General features: G+C 39.3%; 1 protein-coding gene across 1 annotated transcript in view; it reads right to left on the minus strand.

Annotated features, from left to right (window-relative positions):
- The window catches only part of LOC135702505 (very long chain fatty acid elongase AAEL008004-like), a 64,635-nt gene that overhangs the window by 8,949 nt on the left and 32,265 nt on the right, over positions 1-23,421 (minus strand). The window contains exon 2 of the mRNA XM_065223579.1: positions 11,849-12,391. Coding sequence (XP_065079651.1) covers positions 11,849-12,106 — 258 coding nt within the window. The 5' untranslated portion in view covers positions 12,107-12,391. The remainder of the gene's footprint in view (positions 1-11,848; positions 12,392-23,421) is intronic.

Here is a 23,421-nt window from a genome sequence, read left to right on the forward strand (position 1 = left end):
GAAGGTTCTGTCGAAACTTTTCTTTGAACTTTATGGAACTTGGAAGTGAGTTTTATCGTTGAATGCGGAATTGTAGCGTAGTTGAGTATTGTAGTGACCGGTTGACTAAATGAACAGTGATTCTTGTTTCTCGTGACAGGTGAGTACCGGTATCTATTGACCAACAAATGATTGGTCTCTGTTCCCCCCGGCAGGTGATTCACAGTGTTGGTAGTAGTGACCGATTGATTGAACGAACAGTGGTCCTTGTTCTTCGCGGAATGTGATTCTCGGTGATTGTTGTAGTAACCGGTTGACTTAAAGATCAGAATAGCCGTGGATTTATTTGCCTGTAACGGTGCATAAAATACTTTAAAAAAAATCTAAAATCTTTTCTTCTCTTCTAAAAAAATGAAATCTTTCCTTTTGCCAATTGGGCAGTAATATGAGGAGGCCCAGGCGTCAAGAAATGAAGACATAAGGTGCTTTTGGATGGACCATACACGAAAAATCTCCCGAACAGCAACAAACATCGACCTTCTGAATCGTTTGCTTGAATCATCTGACCCGTTAATTTCAACAATAAGAGATCTTCCGAAACAAGCAAAACTTCCTTTGCCCGAAGTGTGAAGTGAAGTGAAAGTGAAGTAAGCGAAAGGCCTGAAAGTGATTACTATTTTGAGATATAGCTAGTAATCATTTGAGGTAGTAATGTTATTATTTAATGTTCATGATGCGCATTTCCGTTAATATAAAAAAGAACAACAGTGACACAATTATATAGTCGTGACCCTATAGTTTGGTTACACTGAACCAATATGACATATTCCTGTTATGTGGAAATCTTATAAATTTGCGCTATAAGATAATCCATTGAAAATTATATGATTGAAAATGTGCCAGGTAAATTCTATATGAATATCTGATACATTTACAATGCTGATAATTTGGTAACTTTTATATGATCGTCGTATGATAAATGAAAATCGATCAAATTATAATAATTAACTGAAATGGATTTGAAACCCATAAGCATAAGCTACACTTTTCACCACAATATAATATATGTGTCATAAATCAATCGAAGTAAAGTTTGTGTGAAAATCACATGAAATTTACTTCTTCTTTTGACACATATATTTAATCGATTTCTAAAAATAAATCGAAAAATAAATATCAGGCAGTGGGAGCTTTCACAGTTGTGCCTTTTTTTATTGTAGCTGATTTGGGATTCGATCAAGGACTGTTGAGATGTGATGCTTTCGGTGTCTGCGCTCGATTTCACTGGGCCACGGCTGACTTCAAGATTGAGCTCGTTCAAATAGCATGAAGTAAGAACAGCTTTCCCGACATGGAATGCAGTGCAACGTTATGCTCGTTTTGCTAGAGTGAAGACAATTAGCACTGACAAATTTATGTTCCGTTTCGGTGGTGTGGTTTGTTCAAATCTTTCTTAATGCACCTGTGTGCAATAAATCAACGACTAAATTATATAAGTTGATGTAACTGGTTCATGAAGTTCGAGTACTAGGGCTGAAATCTGAATTAGCCGTGTAGAAGGCTTACAATTAGAATCATAGCCAAGTAAATATTGCAGTAGAATCATTTTTTTTTCAATCTCAATACATTCTTTTCCGGAAACAAACAAAGATTATTCAATACAGTAAATATCATTGTTGTTAGTAGTATTTAGTTCAACTAATCATTTTAATGAGTGTACGATAACATCGTTGAAAATTGTTTCAATAATTTATAAAGAACAATCATGTAAGATGTATTTTATTGGGAGCGATATTCAGCCCAGAAAAACATGCAAAAACAAACGTTTGCTGTTGGATTTCTTAAAAGGCATATCTATATGACTATTAAATGATTGGGATGGATCTGTTTACAATCTTTAAACCTCAAAAATCAAAGGAAGCTATTCCAATGAGATATACATGTTTTCCTTTACTGCAAAGTTAAATGACAGTCCAATAGTTTCTTCATGTCTGTTTACACGCGACATATCAACAAACGTCAAAAATCATTAAAAGCAACTCCAATAAAATATACATCATTATCTTATAAGATATACATTTTAGTGAGCAATATTCATCATGAAAACAGGTATATTTTACTGGATTTTCTCATAGTGCAAACTTATATGATTTTCCATTAGTTTCTAGATGTCTGTTCCCACCCATGACATAACAACAGTTTTTCACCATGAAATATATCAGACAATATTCATATACTTATTACCTATCGCTAACCACGTTCGAAGCAAAGTATTATCAAGTACTAAGTATGTGAAATTACGATAGAAATCATTCCATATCGCAGTCATAGTTTTTAAGTGATAATCCAATGGAATCTATCAATCATCACATAGAATGAATAAATCTGCTGACATTGCTATGTTATAAGATGGATCCAATAAACGGTACAAGTCGATTTGTTTCAGTGTATAAGCAAATGGGCAGAGAATACTAAAGAAGACTAATGATTTGGTATGCATTGGGCAGCATTTTAAGTACGCTTTCAAATGTAGTTAGCCTGGTTTGCTGAATTTTGCCCAACTTCGAACTGTTGACGTTGGAAATAGTGCTAGTTTTGGGTCAAAACGTTGAATATCTTAAGTCTCTATTAGAGATAGGAACTTGCTTCCAAAGGCAAAATGGCGTATTTTATAAAAAAAAAAAAACATTTGTGTAGAACATACTAAAGTCAAAAAATTGTTGCCTGAAAAGTTATTAGCAAAACATTGATATTATGAACGCTCTTAGCTCGGTAAACATAAGAGCTAAGAGCGTTGGGTTGACTTCATCAGCAAAAATGTTTGATTTAATATTTTCTAAAACTTTGCTCAAGAAACCAATTTGCTATCTCCCTGATAGGTACATTAATTGTAAAATTGCTTACCTTATAAGAAGAGGCTTTTTAAGTGCACAAACTTCTCCGAAGACACTCTATTAAGCCATAGAGTGTTTTTGCATAAATTAAAAAAGGCACGTTTTGCCACTTTTAGACCACTGGCAATGTGATATTGTCGGGTCTTTTGTTTGCCTGCTGTTCAAATGTATGACGAAGTTTAACGTCACACTCCGTGAACCATTTAAACCACTTAAGCTGTAGAACGTTGATAGAATATTACATAGTCCATTTTACGCAATGGCAGGAGCCAGTGGCCTGACAGAATTTGATGATATTGATGTTATGTTACTCATTAATGGGGTAAAAGTTACCCAATAATGGGTAACAGATACTCATTAATGGGTCAACAATTTACTCAATTTGTGTGTACCTTTATTTTCCTCTCTCGTTTTCACTCTCCTTCTCTTCCTCTCTCATTCTGTTTCATTATCATATTTTCAAACGCTGCATATATCACCGATCGATCAATATGTAAGCGCAAGGAGTCAAAAATATCTCCAAATGACAAAATGACAAGCGATCAACGAACCGAATAATAACGCTATGTCAGAAGTGGAAAGCAATAATGATATATGTAATCTTCTTCCTTCTTTTTCATGGCAAGCAGCCCGTGCGACGCAACTCACTCGGGGCGGTAGAAGGAAACGAGAAAATCGTTGGCAAGCTGCATCACGAAGGAAAGTCGAAGATGATACACGTGTGTTAATGAGAATTTTTTTTGTTATGTCTTTTCTCGATTCATATCAATCTACACACTTATAAATTATCGCCAACGTCGGTAATTTTTACCGAAATCTGAACAGCTGAACTTTTCGGTAAATTTTTTGCAATTCAATTCAATTGCTTTTCAGCTACTTTGAAACTAAATTTCCACTACAATGACTTTTATTCGACCACAAGGTTGAACATGTTCTGATATTATTTTCAAATTCAATAGCTTTAAAAATGAAGGTTTTACCGCACGTTCAACTGTTATAATTTCGGTAAAATTTACCGAACACGGAAACAAAATCATAGTGTGTATGTCCTCATACGTGTATATTGCAACAAAGCAGGCAAGCAATATATCATTATCCTTCTACCACTCGGATCGAGCTATGTTACACAGCGAGTTTGTCGTGGTAGTCTTAGCAATCGTTTTGTCTGTATCGTTGGTTGCTTTATGTGCTTGGATTCGTATTTTTTCGGGTATTTTTTATACGTGAATGGGAACTTGCAAGTTAGTGTGTAACTATATTTTTCTCTCTCTTTCTCTTCCTCTCTCCTTCTTTCTGATTATCATATTATCACCGGTAGATCAATATGTAAGCGTAAGTCCATATGCGGGAACATCGCTATTCCACATACCTCGAGAACAAGTAAAGATATAGCAAAATGGATAAAGCTTTCGCCCTTCACAACAGCACGTGTTTACTTATTGAACGTATGTTTTATTTGAAAAAACTTCATCGTTCGACATTTTGGGCTTAAGCTTCTTGCTTTACCTCGAAATTTCATCGAAAAATGCTCAATTTTTGATTAATTACTTAATTCGTTCCAAAAATCATTTTTCACATGTGAGAACATGTTTGCGAACGATTTTGAAAAATAAGCCCCACCCTAATATAAGGTGGCTCTATTGTCTTGATCAGAGGTGTGAACGGTGATTTCTTTATACTACATTTGCCTCGTTGTCGTGGGCTATAATCGTGTAAAAGGGAAACTAACAATTAACTAACACGCAGCATAAAATAAAGTTTAATATTACATTCAATCATGTCGAAAGTTTCATGTTATTTTTATAGCCACAAAAATAAACAAATGCAGCAAAAGCAGCGTAATTTCAGTTCATGCACTGTAGTAATGATAATTTTGTCCTTTTTGGCAAGTACTATTACACCATATTTTTGACACGGTTGAAGTGCATCCATTTTGATGTGACATCAAAATTATTTTGACGTAGGACTACGTCTGTGATTTCTGTAAGGGGTACACCTAGTGAAAACCGAAAATGGAACATGTAACAAAATTATGAAAGATTTTGAAAGTTAATAACTCAGCAGCAACCAATTTTAATAACTTTATCATCAATCGATCAGAAATATTTCTACGCATCTGTAGCAATGCCGAATTTAGAAACAAGAAACTATTGAAAAAGTAGTAAATGTCAAGCATGGTCCAATGTATAAATAAAAAGTGATAATTTTATCACTGTTTTCATAAAATAAACGTTCTTCGCAAACCCAGTCGCCATAATCGAGTACCATTTGGTTGCACATCATTCTGCTTTAACCTGAAAATATACACAAGAGCGCTGCTGTGTAGCCTCAACTCATTTCATTTCGAAATTATAAAGTCGTTAGAGGTTATTACGATAGTTTGTGCTTAAGAAGAGGTTGCAAAGTATGTGTTTGACGCCTGAAACCTGTCAATTTCGCTTTCAGATAGTCACAATTAGCTATTTTGCGACTCGCGAGCGCTCACTCTGAGTGAACGCTCACGAATCATAAAATCGCTGATTGTGACACTCTGAAAGCGAAATTGACAGGTTTCATGCGTCAAACACATACTTTGCAACCTCTTATTTAAACTTACAAGCACAAACTATCATAATAACCTCTTACGACTTTATAATTTCGAAAAACATTTTTTTATAGCAAGTGAGTGGAAGCAACTGACTATTTTTGAAAAAAAAATTAAGTGTTTTCGAACGAAAGTGTACCAAAAGTGCTTCTGTGTGGTGAAATTCGTGCATTCCCGGTTGATTTTGGAAATTCGTATCACAAAATTGCCTACCGATTCCTTTTTTTTTGCCGTTCGACGACGACGGGTGTGCTTTCGCGAGAGTGACGTTTATTTGATCCGTTTCTTTGCACGGGTGTATTTTTTGGTAACTAGCGTAAGTGTGCCTGCGACTTGCATTGAGTGTCGCAGATTGTAAGTAATCTGAAGGATGTCTCGCTGGATACGCCCAAGACTGGACGGGCAGTAGCTGGTAGCCGTGAACGGTTCCTGGGGAAAGCACTAGATGTGACCCTCCTCCCAGATGACCATGGCAATACAGGAAGTATTGGTATTGGAAGGTAATTGCTATTAGATATTTTGCAAACAGTGACAGATTGAGGACATGAAACCAGTGGAGGTGCCGGGCAAAGGTGTTTATCCTAGACAAATGGTAAGTTACAAATTCGCTGTTGTCGTTGTCGTAGGCGCCGTCGTAGTCGTAGGCAGTACCGTTAGTATATTTAAAATTAACCACCATCTGCTGAAAACATGAATTATCGCGTATTTCTGTTGTTCATTACATACCAATTAAAATTCGAGAACGTAATTTCATTTGAATAGCTTCGCTAGAGTAAATCGAAACATTTAACGTCGCGTGAAAATGGATCTTAGTGAGGGCCTCTTTCATAGCTTTTAGTTTAAGGATTTCAAAGATCGTCGGTTGCAGTGGCTTGCTTACTGAGCAGAAAAACGCGGTCCCAGATCCTTTCATATTAAAAATGTATGGTTAGATCACTTGTTTATCGTGTATTTCGTAAAACTTTTCGTTGTCGTCGGTGCCGGGTCTGAATAGTCATAAAAACTTGAGTAACGCTATAATGTGATATGAGGGGCTCGGTGGCCTTAGCACAACCGGTTTTGCTTACTGAGCAGAACATCATGAGTCTAATCTCAAGCCCATCCACATTCAAGATTCGTCAATCGTTTTATTTGATAATATGACTACATTGTAATAATAGCAACTCGATGATTAAAAAGGAGCTCGTCTGCCTAGTGGAAAACGTTTTTGCTTACTGAGCAGAAGACCGTTGGTTCAATCCCAAGCTCCTTCGCGTTATATGATTGTTACGACATCAATTCAGCTTATCGTTTACCAAAACGAACCCTGCTGTAAACCCAACCCTATTACCCAATATCCCAGTGATTCCTCGTGGAAGTGCAGAGGTGTTCTCGGCTTCCATCAAAGCGAGTGTCACGTCAACACATTCCTACCCCTTCCTTTCTTGACCTGTGTTCGGGTGCGGCCGGCGCTGGTATTGCCTAGTTTGAGATCACCAGTTTTTACACATTGAGGATGATTGCTAGTCCCAAGCATCGTCTTTTGGTTCTCTGTGTAACCGTGGGCGGTCAATCATGCTCATGCTCATGCTCATAACATCCAGGGTATTACCAAGCCAGCCATCCGTCGTCTGGCTCGCCGTGGCGGTGTCAAACGTATCTCCTGTCTGATAGAATAGGAAACACGAGCCGCAGACAGACGTTTAAGTTCAAATTCAATTGTCTGTAAAACAAATGTTAAAGTGGCAATATGTCAGAATTTTGTGTTTTGCATGTGTGAGTGCGACTCGAAGCATAGTTTGGGTCAGAAGTCAGGTACATGATTTAATTCTAACCTCAATTTACTCACCCGCTCCCTCTCGTCATACAATCCTTTTTCGTAAGTAAATCGCTGTGTTGAGATAAAGCTGTTTTCGGTCCTGAGCGATATTTCACGCGCGGCGCGAGATTTTTCGACGGAACGAGAGGGGAACAAGTACTAATTCTCTCTCTCATGCCAACGCAAAGATTTTCTCCGCTAATGCACGCTCCCGTTCTAATGGTAACAATTTTTGTGACTTAGAAACGAAAACTTGAACATGATTTGAAAGCATTTTGCATTGAAGTGGAGATATTTCTTTCCAGTATCCAGTCTCCGTTTTTACGTAGGAATCCATTTTACCAACTAAATTAAATGTAGCATAAATCTATTGGACCTCGTCTTGCACATAAGTAAATGCATAGTTAAAATAAATTCAAACCAATGTAAACAACATGTAAACAATGAGTTCTTTCGATGATGTCTTGAAAGTCAAGGCTCGCCCACGCAAATCAACATCACCATCAGGTAGGGTAAGACTTACCCTACTCGACGGAAATGTTGGTTTGCGCGGATGTGCCTTGAATTCCTAGAAATCATCGAGAGAAGTCATTGTTTACAAATGCTGTTACGGCCTTAGCTCTATCTAGATATGTTTAAATCTAACATACCATGTATTTTTAGACAACATTTGGGGTGCAATTTCAAAAATCAAAGTCGGTCGTGGCATGGAAGTGGTCTGATTTTGATCCAGAGATGATGGATTTTAATTCTTAATACGCCAATCGATAGGATTTTTTTCTATGAATCATTTAACACTTTATCATTTTTCAAAATGTCACTATTGAAACTTGCACGCATGTGCAACTATTGCTATTATAATTAAAATTTTCACCGGTTGCCTGCGACACACAGATTTCAAAGTTAAATTCCATCCGGTCTCACTAAACGGTGTTTATTCAATCAAATGTACTGTCTGACTTTATCTTTTGATTTTTCAATCGTAAATGCTTCAAATTTGTTGGTTGACGTGTGGAAAAACCTCTATTTGGCCAAATGTCCATTCGGTGAGTCTTATATATGCACATTGGCCATACGGCGTATCGTCTATGCATTAGTATATTTAGTATTCATTTCTGAAGGACTTGCTGCCACTTTTTATTATCAGGCTTGCAATTGCTCATTACAGCTAAAATGCAACTTTTCGTAATTATGAAACTATGATTCATAATGATAATTTTGATTTGTAAGAAACAACAAAAGGTCGTAAAGTTCGTGTATGACATAGAAAATTTGACAATTTTGCTTTCACAAGGTCACAACTAGCGATTTTATGATCGCTGATTGCTCGCTCATCGCGTTGCTCATCGTTACAGCTAATCCCTATTGTGACCTTTTGAAAGCTAAATTGACAGGTTTTATGTGTCATAGACACACGTTACCTTCTCTTCTTGCATCTTGTAAATAAGAATTATCATGAAAATATTTCATTGCTTCATAAATCCGAAATATATCATTTTAGCTGTAATGAGCATTTGCAAGCTTGTTTATTTTAATGGAATGGTATTTTTTGCTGGATCGTCTATTAATTATGTCACACTTTTAGGGGGGATGGATGTGACGAGCCATACAAAAAAAAATTGATGGTCCATAAAAAAATGTGACTAAGGGGGGAGGGGTTTTGAAAATGGGCCAAATTTGCGTGACATAATTAATGGATCTTCCCTTAGGATGCTTTATTTTGAAAAAAAAAGAGACGAATTTCTGATAGATCTAGTTCAATTCATAATCCCAAAAAATGAACCTATGCTAAAATTCCTAAAGATTGATGCAGGTTTAGAGGCCGTCTCAATGATTTGAATGGTGGATGAATTTAAAAATATCACTTATATCGCTCTTACTTTGGTACTACTTAAAAATCAGTATTTTGTTGCTATGGCAATGACAAAAAATCTTTTGTCCAGTGTCACAAAAAGCCTTCGATCAGTTTTACCACAGAGAACAGACATCCAAGTCAAATTCAAAAAGTGTGTAAGACATTTAACTGCTATTTTGAATAGACATTTGAAACTAGCAATATCGTGGTGGCACTAGTGCTGCTGCCCATCGACGTCGATGACCGGCAGACTTCATCTTAACATAAATGTCAACATTGTTGTGAGCAAAACATTGTTTGTTTAAAACCGATCAAAACATGGGCCACAAGCGCGAGTTTTATTGGTACGCAATTAAACAAGGTGTTACCAAGCGAAAATCTTTTCACAATTTTCCAGTTCCAACCCAGCGCGAAACCGAACTATTTGTCAGTGTGAACCTCAACCTGAACTAGGTTTTAAAAACAAACGAGCAAACTGACGTTTGTCAGAAAGCAAGCAGACCCAATATTGATGCCCGATCCCGGTTGGAACTGAATAATAAACGAATTCGCTATAAGGATGCTGAATTGCCCGAACTACAGGAGATTTTGTTCTCACGTGGAGTCCAAGCGCTTACAATGAAAATTTATGTTCCGACCACTTCCCCAGGAGGCTTTTCGAATTCCTGGAAGAACGGATGCAGAGTTCATATCTTATCACATTTTTTCTGAATTTAAATGAGGGCTAATTCGGAGTTCATACCCTCACTAAATCATTTGAAGATACGCCGCCAGTGAATCATGAAAAGTCAGCTTTGCTCCTGACTACTAAAGGGTGATACGGTCAAAATTTGGTCAATATCAACTTGACGTATTTCTTTCAATTTTGCATTTAAAAAACCTGAACACCCCTCATTTTGAAGGTGTGTGTGTGTAGAATGTAGCTCCTATTTTGATTTTGGAATTCACTCTTCAGTTGTCAAAATGCCGTCCAAGCAAGAAGAGCAGCGTATCAAAATTTTGCTCGCGCATCGCGAAAATCCGAGCTACTCGCACGCAAAGTTGCCAAAATCGCTAAAAGTTGCCAAATCAACCGTTACAAATGTAATTAAAGTGTTTGGGGAACGTTTGTCGACAGCCAGGAAGTCTGGATCGGGGGGAAATCGAAAACCGGAAGCCGCTGAGACGACAAAGAGAGTTGCCGGTAGTTTCAAGCGAAACCCTAACCTCTCTCTCCGAGATGCCGCAAATAAGCTGGGTGTATCGTCTACAACCGTGCATCGAGCCAAAAAACGAGCCGGACTATCGACTTACAAGAAGGCATGACTCCAAATCGCGATGATAAACAAAATACGACGGCCAAAGCGCGATCCCGGAGGCTGTACACGACGATGCTGACGAAGTTTGACTGCGTGGTAATGGACGACGAAACCTACGTCAAAGCCGACTACAAGCAGCTTCCGGGACAGGAGTTTTATACGGCAAAAGGAAGGGGAAAGGTAGCAGATGTTTTCAAGCACATGAAACTGTCAAAGTTCGCAAAGAAATATCTGGTTTGGCAAGCCATCTGTACCTGTGGCTTGAAAAGCAGCATTTTCATAGCTTCCGGGACTGTCAACCAAGAAATTTACGTGAAAGAGTGTTTGAATACACGTCTGCTGCCTTTCCTGAAGAAACACGGTTGTTCCGTACTGTTTTGGCCGGATTTGGCATCTTGCCATTACGGTAAAAAGGCCATGGAGTGGTACGCCGCCAACAACGTGCAGGTGGTTCCCAAGGACAAGAACCCTCCCAACACGCCAGAGCTCCGCCCAATTGAGAAATACTGGGCTATTGTCAAGCGGAACCTAAAGAAGACCAAAAAAAAAACTGCTAAGGGCGAGCAGCAGTTCAAGGCAAACTGGCTTTCTGCGGCAAAGAAGGTGGACAAGGTGGCTGTACAAAATCTGATGGCAGGGGTCAAGCGTAAGGCCCGGCAATTCGGATTTGGAAAAGCGGAAGCCTAACTGAATATTTTTCCTAAATTTTACACTAATTGAACTTGAAAAAGAAATTTAATTTGATTTTTTAAATAAACGATTTCACCGATTTACACGCGTTTTCCCTTGACCAAATTTTGACCGTATCACCCTTTATGCCCAGTTAAAATTGGAACGAAAAACGGTTAAAGATCTACAGGAAACTGTAAAAGAGCTTAGTTTTTTATTCTAAAATAATGTTTTGTCTTGTTTGTTTTGAACAGCTTTGACATTTAATTTGTTCACACGGTCAATAAGATCAACCCAAATTTTAGTTCAGTTTACTCATTAATACCTGATAACTCGAGTCACAACATTTCGTATGGCGGCGCTAGTGTTTCTAACGCATTTTAATTTGAATTCTTACACATAATTTTTCTAAAAAATTGTTTAAGCTTGAATGTCTGTTCTCTGTGGTTTTACAGCATATCAAGAAAGATAGAATCGCGAAAAAAATACAAAAGAGGTTGATTGACAAATCAATATATGCCAATTTCATAACAACAACAACAGAGTTATTTAGTTAGAGCAATTTAGGTGAAAACCAATCATTTTCCCATACTATTTCACCGAAATCTCCATAGAAAATTCAAATTATTGATGCAACTTCTAAACCTTCATCAATCTTTACCATTTTTTGAACACGCTCATATTTTGAGGTTGGCCTATCAGAATTTCATATTTTTATTTTCAAAATGAATCACCCTAATATACATTAATCTTACCAAACAACGAACTCACCTCATAGAACAGGAAAATACTGACGAGAACCTGGATAAAATTGTACACGACCAGCGTCTTCTGCATCTGGAACGGCTTCCGGTTGGCCATGTACTTCGGTCCGAAGTTGAGCACAAAGTACAGGTAGCTGGCAATGATGGTGAGGCCGGGCACCGGCGACGAAATCAACGGCCAGTGGTTCGTCCGCGGATCGGCCAGATCGGTGAAGATGAAGTCCCAGTAGTTGGTCGTCGTGGAGGTATTCATCGTGGCCGACATTTTGGTTTTTTTGCTTTTGTTTTGGTTGGCTGGTGAAAACTTAATTAGTGGGAGAGGGCGAGTTATGCTGGTAACTGGCGGTCACTGGTAAGGTAGTTTCCTTTGAATTGGAAGTGTTCTCGCTCTCTGGCAAGACGAAGACTGATTCAGGCTCGTCTTAGCTCAGTCGGTTTATGATAATTACGCTAACTACGAGTAATTGACATTTGGTAACTCTAAGGCTGTCGTGTATCACACACGTGGAAGAACTCGATTCGATTCTGGTTAAAGGCTTTCGTTGATTATCTGTTCGAGAGGGGGGTGAGAAGAGAAGATGAACCCGTTAGTGAATATCCAACTAGAAAAGCAGGAAGATGATTCAGGAAGTAAGAATCGTGCACGAATGCAGAATTGATGTGACAGACGCCGTAGAAAGCCACTTCCTGAAAGTGAACCCGTTTGGTTTCCGATAGCTGCAAAGTATTTATGTAGATAGATTAATTTCTGAGCGAATGAGCGCTGTGTCACCCGCCTCTTTTAGGGTGTAGGAGTCCTTCGGAATACCAGTTACGGATTGCGCTGCGGTCGATGATGGAAATACTCTCACAGAGCATATCTGTGCTAATAGGACGAACGATCACTTCGCACTCTCGAGAAGGTTCATAGGGTGGAGAACTACTTCGGCATAAGTGCCCATTTCCGTCATAACGAACATCCAATATGTCAAAGATTTCGACGTGAACGAATCAATCAAACGTTTGGTACGATTGTTTAGCTCAAGAACTTCAAAACAAAAACATTATTGAAACGTCACAATGTGTTTGGACGGAATTGAAATTCGTATGACGGAATTGTGTGATGGATTTGTGACTTCTTTTCAAATGTAAGGGGTAAAGTGCGGGTCGCGATTAGTATGACGGCGATTAGTTCTTAACCCTACCTGCCTATCATAACACTAAACCCGTGCGCGCTCATGTGGTTGGCATTGAATGGAATACCTACAAGCGTTCGAATTAAGCTCATATGTCTAAAACTGGTATGTAGCTATGCTTTTCTGCATCAACTCTCGGATAGAGACGAACATTTCCTTTTGCTTGAGTCAGCGTGAAACGAGGCAAAAACAACACAAACTGACGGCGAGTGCCGGGCGGGCGACACCGACGGAACGGTTCTGTTTGTTTTGCGGTTTTCGTCTGGGTTTTGGATCGGTTCTATGCGTGTATACTGCTGGTAGAGTTAGAGGGGGATAGAATGTTGAGTGCAAACAACTTTCAATTATGTTCTGCTGGGTGCAAGCAAGTATCAAGTGACCAACTCGAGTGCATGCAGTTTAGAACTTTGTCGGACAGGTAAACGGTGTTGCATTCGGGTCGTCGTAGCACGAGAGAACGAGGTTGATTTTACAGGTCCGTTAACCTTGAATCGTACATTTTTTGCTTGAGGTGAATTTTCTATTTTCGAGAAGTTAGCGAAATAAGTAATTGTATTTGCCCCACACCTATCATTTAAAACTGTATTGGTCAAAAAAACCAGCTTCTGGAACGCTGCAACGGAAAGTGCACCTGCTGTTTGTCGTTCGCGTTCCACTTGTGCCAAAGTCAAATGCTCAAGCTCTTCAAATTCTACAGTTGTTCTGGGCTGCTCCGAGGTTGCTGCTATTCAAACCCAGTAGATCGCTCTTCATCAACTGTCACACATGAATGGAATCGTGATTTTGCACCGCTTAAAACGCTAATGCTCATCGTTTCCTTCTAGAAACTGAAAACAATTACACGATCACGATCATTTGTAATCTGATCGGACCTTTGAGCCTACTCGCTTGCACACCTACCCTACAACACAAACTGAAACTTAATAATGACTCTTAGATGATATCTTAATGGTGGTGTTAATAGAACCGCTTCTAATCGAATTATTGCCGTAACTGGTGGAGCCGTGAAACTCAGAGCCGCTACCGTAGTCCAGCCTTGCGCTAATTTGCAACCATCTAACCATTCTTAGTTCCTATTGAAAACCTCTGAGGAAGGTCTCCGGTGGCATTACTACTCAATCAGAAAACCCGCACTTCACATTTACAATTGCATAATGAACCCATCCTGTATGTGAGCTACCGGTTTGCGCATACCCAGATGCATGCCATATAAAACCTTGAAGTTTTGTTGACATTTGCAAAAACCGTGTGTGTGCATAATCAAATGCTCCAATACTACACCGCAGCACCGCAGCACCGCGTCGTTGTTCCAAAGTGGCCAACCCAATCAGTTACGAGTCTTGCTGCATAACCGGTTCCGATCGAGCTTTTAGTTAGTGTATGCAAAACATCTTGATGGAATTCATGCATGCATTAGCTCTTATGAATGGTTTTAACACGGTCGGCCGTTGCGCTCCAGTGCGTGGTAATCGTCAAATCAATCAACCCTAATTACCGAGTTGTAACCGTGCAGCGACCCTTCTGGCAACTAATAAAGTGCGCACGGTACCGATATCTGCACAATGTTTATCCTAAGCTGCGCTTTGAACGGCATTCTCATGATCTAATGATCTGCACGTCGCCGCCGCCGGCCGCCCGGTCGGTAGAGGCACGAGATGACATTGAATCCGTCGTACCTGAGCTTTCCGCGCACCACCACCACCGCAACCGCAGCGATCTTAGAGGAGAGTCGTGACCGTTTATGCATTTGCTACCAACCATCTGCTGCCACCGATCGCTCGACGGTAGGCACTTCTGTTGTGTTGTAGCTGTTCCTTGGGTCAAATATGATCATACACACCATTAAGTGGCAAAGTGACATGCAGTGTACATTTACCCGGAGGCGATGGAAGTGATGAGTTGGGTTTGTTGATTCGTAGGATATTGATAGAGAGTTCTTCGACCGCATCTATGGGCAGTTTTCGAGGTGAGAAGGTTATGATTTCAAATATGGTTGGCTGAATCTGGCATTTTGCATGGTTGAGGTCTAATAACCCACAAGCAAGGTTTTGTCCCAATTTGTCGAAGTCTTAGAATCATGACTTGTTATGTCTCGATTATGGGACCTGGAAATCGAAATCTTGATAAGTAAAGTTATAACTGAATTATCTTAAGATTGCCTTAGCGATGTTCACAGGATTTATTGGAAATTCAGCTTGCATGTTCTAAATTTGTTTACACCTACAGGGAAATTAAAGATCCATTTACATATTTACATGAAGGTATGCATAATTGCAATGTTTGACCCAAGAAACAGATTCTGTAATGTGTTCGATGGAGAGGTTTTTTTTTTAAATAATTTTGTATTTTTTATGTTATCTTAATCTTCGAACAGAGTTTGTTTTCTCAAATGTATTGAGCAATCCCCTACGAATTCGCAAATCGGTTTGTTTTGGTTTTTCTTAATTTAGTTGAAAATTTGCGGAAACGTTCCTTTTGACCGACAATGCCATTTTGCATCTTCATATCACCATTTTGAATCCAGCCTTATTTTTGAAATGGGCATATAGAAAAATATCAAGCTTATCTCCAGAAATTTTTTACTCGAAAACTGTTTGTCCGATCGGTTTGGTGTTTTCAGCAATATTGCAGGTAATAGATGAGACTATTTGAAAAAAAAAAAATGCACTCCTGAAAAATTTACACAATTTTTTTTTAACTTCAATTTAAGTCTTAAAACCAATTTATCTCATAAATGAATTTGTTGTATTTTAGTGTATGTTTTAGTGGACAAAAATGCCATCTATTGCACTATAGGTCAAGATAGAGAAATGATCGACAAAATCGTTCTGATTTTTTAAAAACTCTAGTTGGTAAAATTACTGGTTTGACCTAAGTAAAATTTTGCTACGTCGCACCGTTTTAAAAATGTAGTGGTTCGGAAGTAGATATGTTTAAAAATGTTGGTAGTTTTTGGTCATTTTTAAATGTATTTCGCTCTCCAGTTCGAATTTTTTTTTCCGAAACATCAGAAATTTTTACAATGAAAATGCTCTTGGTGGCTCATGGATATGATCTAAATTATCTGGAATGTGTATGTTTTAAAACAATTTATTTTCTTGCAAATACATATTTCGCTCGTTAGCATATGCAAAGAACTTGTAATTGCGATTTTTCGAGAATGATTCAATTTATTTTTACATTGTTAGATTGATATAGTTGTAATAGAAATCCATACTTTAATTTTTAGTAATATCAACAATTTTCTTTTCATTATTACAGTTTGAAAAGTGTCTGACTAGTATTTGTCTTAAGAAATAGGAATAAATGAGTGGTATTTTTGGGTCCCTTGAATCGTTATAGCCCTTGAGTATTGTTCGTCGAGCTCGTACATGTAAACCCATACTTTCTTCAGTTCCTCGACTGTCTTCACTACCTTAGGTCGTTTAAGAAGGTGCTGCTTCATAATCGCCCAGTACTTCTCGATGGGGCGGAGCTCCGGAGTGGGGAGGGTTGAACATTTTCGGCACGAAATTGACCTTATTGTCCGCATGCCACTTCAGCACGTCCTTGGAGTAGCGGCATGAGGCCAAATCCGGCCAGTAGATTGTTGGGACGTTGTGGGCCTTCAGGAGAGGAAGCAGCCGCACCAACAGAATATGATGATTACAATTTGTCTAGGGCTGCTTCAACATGATGCGTTGAGATTTCGAAGGTACTGAATTCAATTGCATCCCTTGGAGTACCATCGAGAGCAGCAACTATTTGCGAGTCCGATTTGCTTTTTTCTTGTAGCGTACTAGTACACCTGTCTTTGAGACGCATCTCCACATCCAATCTATTTTCTTTTCTTTTGGAATTAACGAAAGACCAAAACCGCTTCGGGTTCCTACGAAGCCTGTTCTGCGTCCGAATGACGTATCGTTTGTAAAGAAATCGCTCGCGCATGTGATCTTATTTGTTTCAGCTGACGTAAACGTGAATTGGACCACGGCGGCTTTGGAGCAGGTCGACGAAGAGGAACACTGCTGATGATGATTCACCTTTCCGTTGAAATAAACCACTGCATCGTTGACACAGGCAGCCATCTCGAGAGTCGATCCCACGGATTGCCTCACACAATGCTGTGTAATCAGTACGGTGAAAGACCAAGCTTTGCAGATCAACGATATCCTCCAATATTCTAGGCAGCAGTAGCTGAACGGTGACCTCAAGAGCAGGATGATCCCGATCGAGGTTGGTTAATGGTTCCACAGCATTCGAAACAGCACTTTCACGTACGACTTTTTCATTAGCTAACACAAAGTCAAGAATACGACCATTTTGATTAGGAACTGGATTGATTTGCGTTAAACCATGCAGATTGAACCCATCCAACAAAATTGAACTAGGTGCAGGGAGATACGATTGCTGAACATCTATGACCGGTGGATCATTCAGTGAATCAAACCAAATCAGATTGGATTGATTGTAGTCTCTAAACTGAATTGCGATATCCGAAACTTCAAGATTCGAAAGAATTGCGCCAATTGAGTTGCTCTCCAATCTGGTGGGAAAGTAGATCACCCCGATGCTAGCGTATCCAGTGGGAGTTTTAATTTTGATCCACAACTGTTTAAGAGTATCACAGACAGGTGTAGGATCTAAGCAGCAACTGAAGTGTGAAGACACGGCGATAAGAACGCCATAAAAAATGCTAACTTTTCCGAATAGGACACAATGGTAACTTTAAAATTGACCAAAATTGACGAACATCAACTATCATCAGCAGCGTCCGCACTTCTATTAGCATTTTCTCAGCATCACGCACACAAATGACGTGTTTGTTTGTTTACATTTATCTGCTGCTTGCTTCGCTATCCATTCCAATCGACAGAATTGTCCAAAACGTTTTGAGCACGTTTATACAACATTCCAAACTTATCAGGTGGGTGTGACTATTGTCGGCAGCCTCTTTTTCTTCGGCAGTTCGTTTGAACTGCGTGATAACCAGCTGTTCTATTATTGGCCACTTGAAATAAGCGTAACGACATCTATTTGGGGTCAATAAATGTCTAACACAGTCAATCTTCCTCGAGGCCAAGTATTGAAAACCGGTAGTTTTCACATCAACGGGGGATTACCAAGTCAGGCAAGCACGCTTCAGCTTCATGATATACTCATGCTTCATTCATGCTACTATATACTCCTACATATATCCCAGTTCGAGGAATTAATTTCCAAGTTGATGAAACCCGCAAGCCACGGAACTATTTTTATGCTCTTGTTATATCTATAAATCTTTAGTAATTGACATCGTGACATTCACTTCCGCAGTGACCATGGCAGTGGAATAGAATCGCTGCTTCACATAATGCGTCACGGGTCGTATAATCAACGTGGAAAAACGCCATTTTTGTTGGCTACGACAAATGTGTTTCCATATCCAACGAACAAAAAAAAGTCGTTTAGCCGCTAGCAATAGATTCCAAACTGGAAACGATTTCTGCTGAACGAAGCACATTGTGTTTGGTAAATGTAACTTAATTTTTACGCTTGAAGCTGCAAAATTCCTTGTTACAATATTTATTAAACTTTCATAAAAATGTTTCCAATCAACCTTAACCAGTTTCGCAAGGTGACCTCAGAAAGCAATCGCACCATCAGAAAACTGCTGATCTAGCACCAGAAAATACACCGGACACATTGTCTTCGGTCGATCGGTCAGTCGGAACTGAAGCCTCGTGCGGGCCAGTAATTAGCACCCAGACTAGGTTGCACCGTGACCGATGTGATGAGCCCTTGCCGACGCGACCCATTCGGGGTTCCATTAGCGTGTGCAACCGACAGACCAGGTACGGGCGAATCACGAGTAGACAGGTTCGGTGCCCATGCAACTTGAGCCGTAACGACACCGATGTTGGTCGCCGTTGGATAAAGAAACCGAAATCTCCACTTGGTAGCAATCTTAATAGATTCATCGGCATGTCCACTCGATGCACTCGAGGGCGGTTGGTGGTCAGTGATCATCAGTGGCATGTTTGGAGATCTGCTGCAGGAACAGTTTACATGCATTTGATAAGACGAAACCGGATTCCTGATGAAGTAAGTCTGCTGCATTTATGTTTTTATCGAGTTTTCCACAAAGGCGTTGAGTATTATAGATTAGAATTAACATTTTGAATGTTGTTTTTGATGTAATTTGATCAGCTCAAATTCAGCCCAAGGACAACTAGCACAGAAGCAGAAAATAGATTCACACAGTGTCATCCTGACTCCTTTATTCTTTCCCAACCACGAACGTCACTTAAAGCGTGTATTTGAAAAAAAAAAAACTCACCAAAACTCCCGAAATGCATCGGATGACAATTTCACCTTTAATCACTTGCGTCATCCAGCAGAACTGCACTGACTGTCGACTTTGGCACTGCAATTACACAACACACAGAACTACGACTGCCCGCGCCCAGCAACGTAATTTTCGAATGCACCAACTCGTACTGGCGGGCTGCCATGGTCGATGGAAGAGGAGCACCCGCAAGGCCTAGGTCAATTACTGCCAACTGCTCGATCAAATCGTCAGCAGGAAACAAGAATGTGCGAAATGGAAAGCACATCGCGCACTTGTGGTCGAATTAGTGTACCCACCACCACCACATTTGCACGTTTGCCTCTCTTTGTCTCAGTTTGTTTTACGACGAACGATACGAGATTTCGCCTAGAGCATTTTTGACTAAAGGCTACGGCCACGGTCATCTTATGCCAGGTATGTAGGTACCTGGGTTAATGTGTTGCATTTGCAGACGACGTTAGCCTTAAACTAGCACTTCAGCTGGTGGTTTGCCGGTGTACTAACGATCTGTTTATGGCATAATGTTTGTTTTTGTTGATACTTTATTCTCCACTGGAAAATTCAACGACTGACTCACGTTGTAGCTCTCCGACTTAATACCTATCTACAAGACCAACATTTCAATACCCATCCATTACACTCATAATTACAAAGATAAGTAGGCAGTTTCTTGTTCAGGAGTGTTTTCATCTTGATGTTTAATGTCAGCATTTGTTACCGGTAGTGAGTGCCTAGCATATGTGTTCTTTCTTTTTTTATATAGAGATGGAGGTAGGTCCCCGCGCTCTGCACGCGCTCCATGTTTGTAAGCGACCTTGAATTTTCACGTTCATTAACAGCCACCGACGAACGAAAGCCGGTGAATGTTTGGGTTGCACTATGGGGCAACGATCCCGGTAGCGTGGTTAAAACCGCTTACCCCGTGGGTATGCATCCTGCAGATGCAGAATTTATAAAGAGTAAGCTTGAACGGAGCGTTCTACAAGGTGAGTCTTGAGTGGCGTCAAGTGAGTCACAGGTCTTTGATGTCTGCGACACCAGTTCTCAGAACTATAAAATGTACAACTTTGCCCAAGAAACCAAGGACACTCCGCTTAAAAGCTAGATTCGATCGCCACCGAACTAATTAGAAAAGACCGGAAGTTGGTCCTTGATAAACTGAGCAACTTTGTGCAAGACTGCAAATCTGTCGAATGCATATCCATGGCTCTTGAGGTTTTGGCCACTCTTCCGCTGTTCACTACCCCACTGTCAGTCGGTATGCATTCTGGAGTGTTTTCTGTGTTTGTTTGAATATTGGTTAGCTAATCGGTTCGGTAGAGCAAATGTATCCGAAAACCTCTTCTGGACCAGCTTTTCGAAACTAATACATTAAACTCAAACAGGATCCTTGATGGTGATGCCCTCCGAGATACTCAACACGACAACACTCAATGATTCTAAAATAACATAAATTGTTGATGACAGTGCGCAGTGGTCCAGAATGGGAATTTTGCCGGAACAGTAGTTCTAGAGTTTTTGATATGCTGTCTTTGGTGAAGTTTCTGTGCTTAAAAAGTATCTTCTTTAGGTGGTAGTTAGCATTAGGGTGGCCCTCAAGGTATGTAATGTGCAAAAACTAACTGCTTTATTTTTGAAAAAATATACATTTTTTGTTGAGCAAATTTGTAGCTGAGGTAATTTGAAGCAACTTTGTGTGAATAACATTTGTTTTATCTATTAACGTTCTCATTTTTTATTCATTTTTCAGAATTGATGTAAGTTCCTAACCAGGGTTGCTTCCAATCACTTGCTATAAAAAAATGATTTTCTGAATTTTGAAATCATTCGATGTTATAATGATATTTTGTACTTGTTAGATACAAGAACAGCATGAAAGGAAAGTGTTTGACTCATAAAACCTGTCAATTTCGCTACCATAGTGTTACAATAAGCGATTTTATGATTCGAGAGCGTTCACTCAGAGTGAGCGCTCGCGAGTCGTAAAACCGCTGATTGTGACTATCTGAAAGCAAAATTGACAGGTTTCATGTGTCACTTGCATTTCAACCTCTTCTTGTATCTCATCTACAAAATATTATTATAACATCTAATGATTTCAAAATTCAGAAAATCGTGTTTTTGAAGCAAGTGAGTGGAAGCAAGTCTGTTCCTAACAAACAATTCAAGCTGATCAAAATCTGAATAAGCACTTTTTAAACTGAAGAAGCAAATGTTTGTCTAATTAAGCTCTTATTAAACATTCAATGTTTGCTGTGGTAGGGTAGAGAACTACTTCGGCCTAATCGCCCATTTTGGGTCTATCAAGCAGAACACTTCAAATAAATCCATGATTTCAGAATTAACAAGTCAATTATGCATTTGATACGATACTTTAGTTAATAAACTACCGAACGAGGTCAACGAGAACGCGTGATATGAAGGTTTGCACCCATAATTCCCAGAAACAAATGAAGCGCTCCGACTGAATCAATTTTTATCTTCATCCGATAGGCCGAAGTGAATTCATTGACGTTTCAATGCGTTAGGCCGAGTTTAGAATCCTTAGGCCGAGTTTGGCTTCAAGAAGCAGTGTTAGACTTTATACAATATCTCAACGATTAGTTTATCTTTATCAAATATTACGGTACGTACGGAAAGGTAAATAAATTTGGAAGCCATCTTAGTAATAGCATTCCGTTTGGTGCTAAACTGCGCTAAATTAAGAAAGACTAAGTGCGGGTTGTGCTTAATAGGCCGGAAATGGGGTAGTTAACCCTATCCCTGAAAAATGTGTGATGTTCAGCTCTCAATCATTTGTTTTAAATTTCCCGTGAAGACGTCTACAAAAAATTTAGATTTTTTTACAAAACACATTTATGCCAAATAATGCGGATCTCTTAAACGCCTATTGATTAATTATCTCTTTAAAATGCGCTCTTTTTGAATGCTAATTGCACAGCATGGGACAAATACTCATAAGTTTTCAAGTTTCCATATGAAAGGGCTCAACTTAAATTACATGATACGAAAAACTTAGATATGTCACGGTTACTTTTTCAAAGGGACGTATTTGCTTTTGTAAACAACGCTTTAAACGTCAATTTGTCAATTTCACGAAAAATAACACCACTGTTGATACGGCCAAATAAAAAGTCTGTATCGCTTCAAACGAGAAATTTAAGTTAGGGTTAGTTTAGCAGTGTAGGTTTAGATTCATATGTTACCACTTACAAATCAGTGGCTCTTACTTCACAGGCCTTTTCTCTGGCTGTTCAACTTAGTTTTAGTCCTAAAGGCTCAACAAGAAAAAATCCGGCACATTAAAAATGCTTCCATTAATGTGGTGTTTACACTTATCCTATTTGACTAGCGCTAATGAGCTAGCTGCCAGCAAAAAAGCTCACAAGCATAATGTAAACAGGGCATCTGCGTCTATCAGCATGAAATTTTAGGAGCAACTTGAAATTCGTGTTAGTTGGCGAATACACTAGCGCGAGTAAATCCGCACAGATGTAAATACCCCATAAGGCAAGGGGTAAGTCACTCAGCACATTGTGCCGAAATTATATGCGGCACAACTTGTGTACATCCATCGGCAGGCATGGCAAATCATTTACATTAATTTCGTGCATTCATATACATTCATTTGCCTCTAACTTTTTCCATATACAGAATTCCGTTACATGAAGTATGAAACTTTTGTAGGTTTTGATATTAACTACAACTTTTGCCGACAACTCAAATCTGTACATCTTATGCATGACGAACTAGAGCGGGCAGAACTTGTTACTATTTTTCAGTGAATGTAATTTACATTCACTGAAAAACATAGGTAAGTTCTGTTCGCCCCAGTTCATCATGCATAAGAGGTACAGATTTGAGTTGTCGACAAAAGTTGTAGCTAATATCAAAACCTACAAAATCTGCATGCACCATTTCATGGAATTCTGTTGATGAAAAAAGTTAGAGGCAAATGAATGTAAATGAATGCACGAAATGAATGTAAATGATTTGCCATGCCTGTCCATCGGCACATTTTCAGCATACCTTCGGCACAATCTCATAGGCATTAGATTGTTGTAAATAAAATGGGAGCACTGCTGGACAACTGTC

This window comes from Ochlerotatus camptorhynchus, unplaced genomic scaffold, assembly GCF_037179485.1.
Source record: "Ochlerotatus camptorhynchus isolate MF236.1 unplaced genomic scaffold, CSIRO-AGI_Acam_v1.1 ptg000017l, whole genome shotgun sequence".
Taxonomy (NCBI): Eukaryota; Metazoa; Arthropoda; class Insecta; order Diptera; family Culicidae; genus Ochlerotatus; species Ochlerotatus camptorhynchus.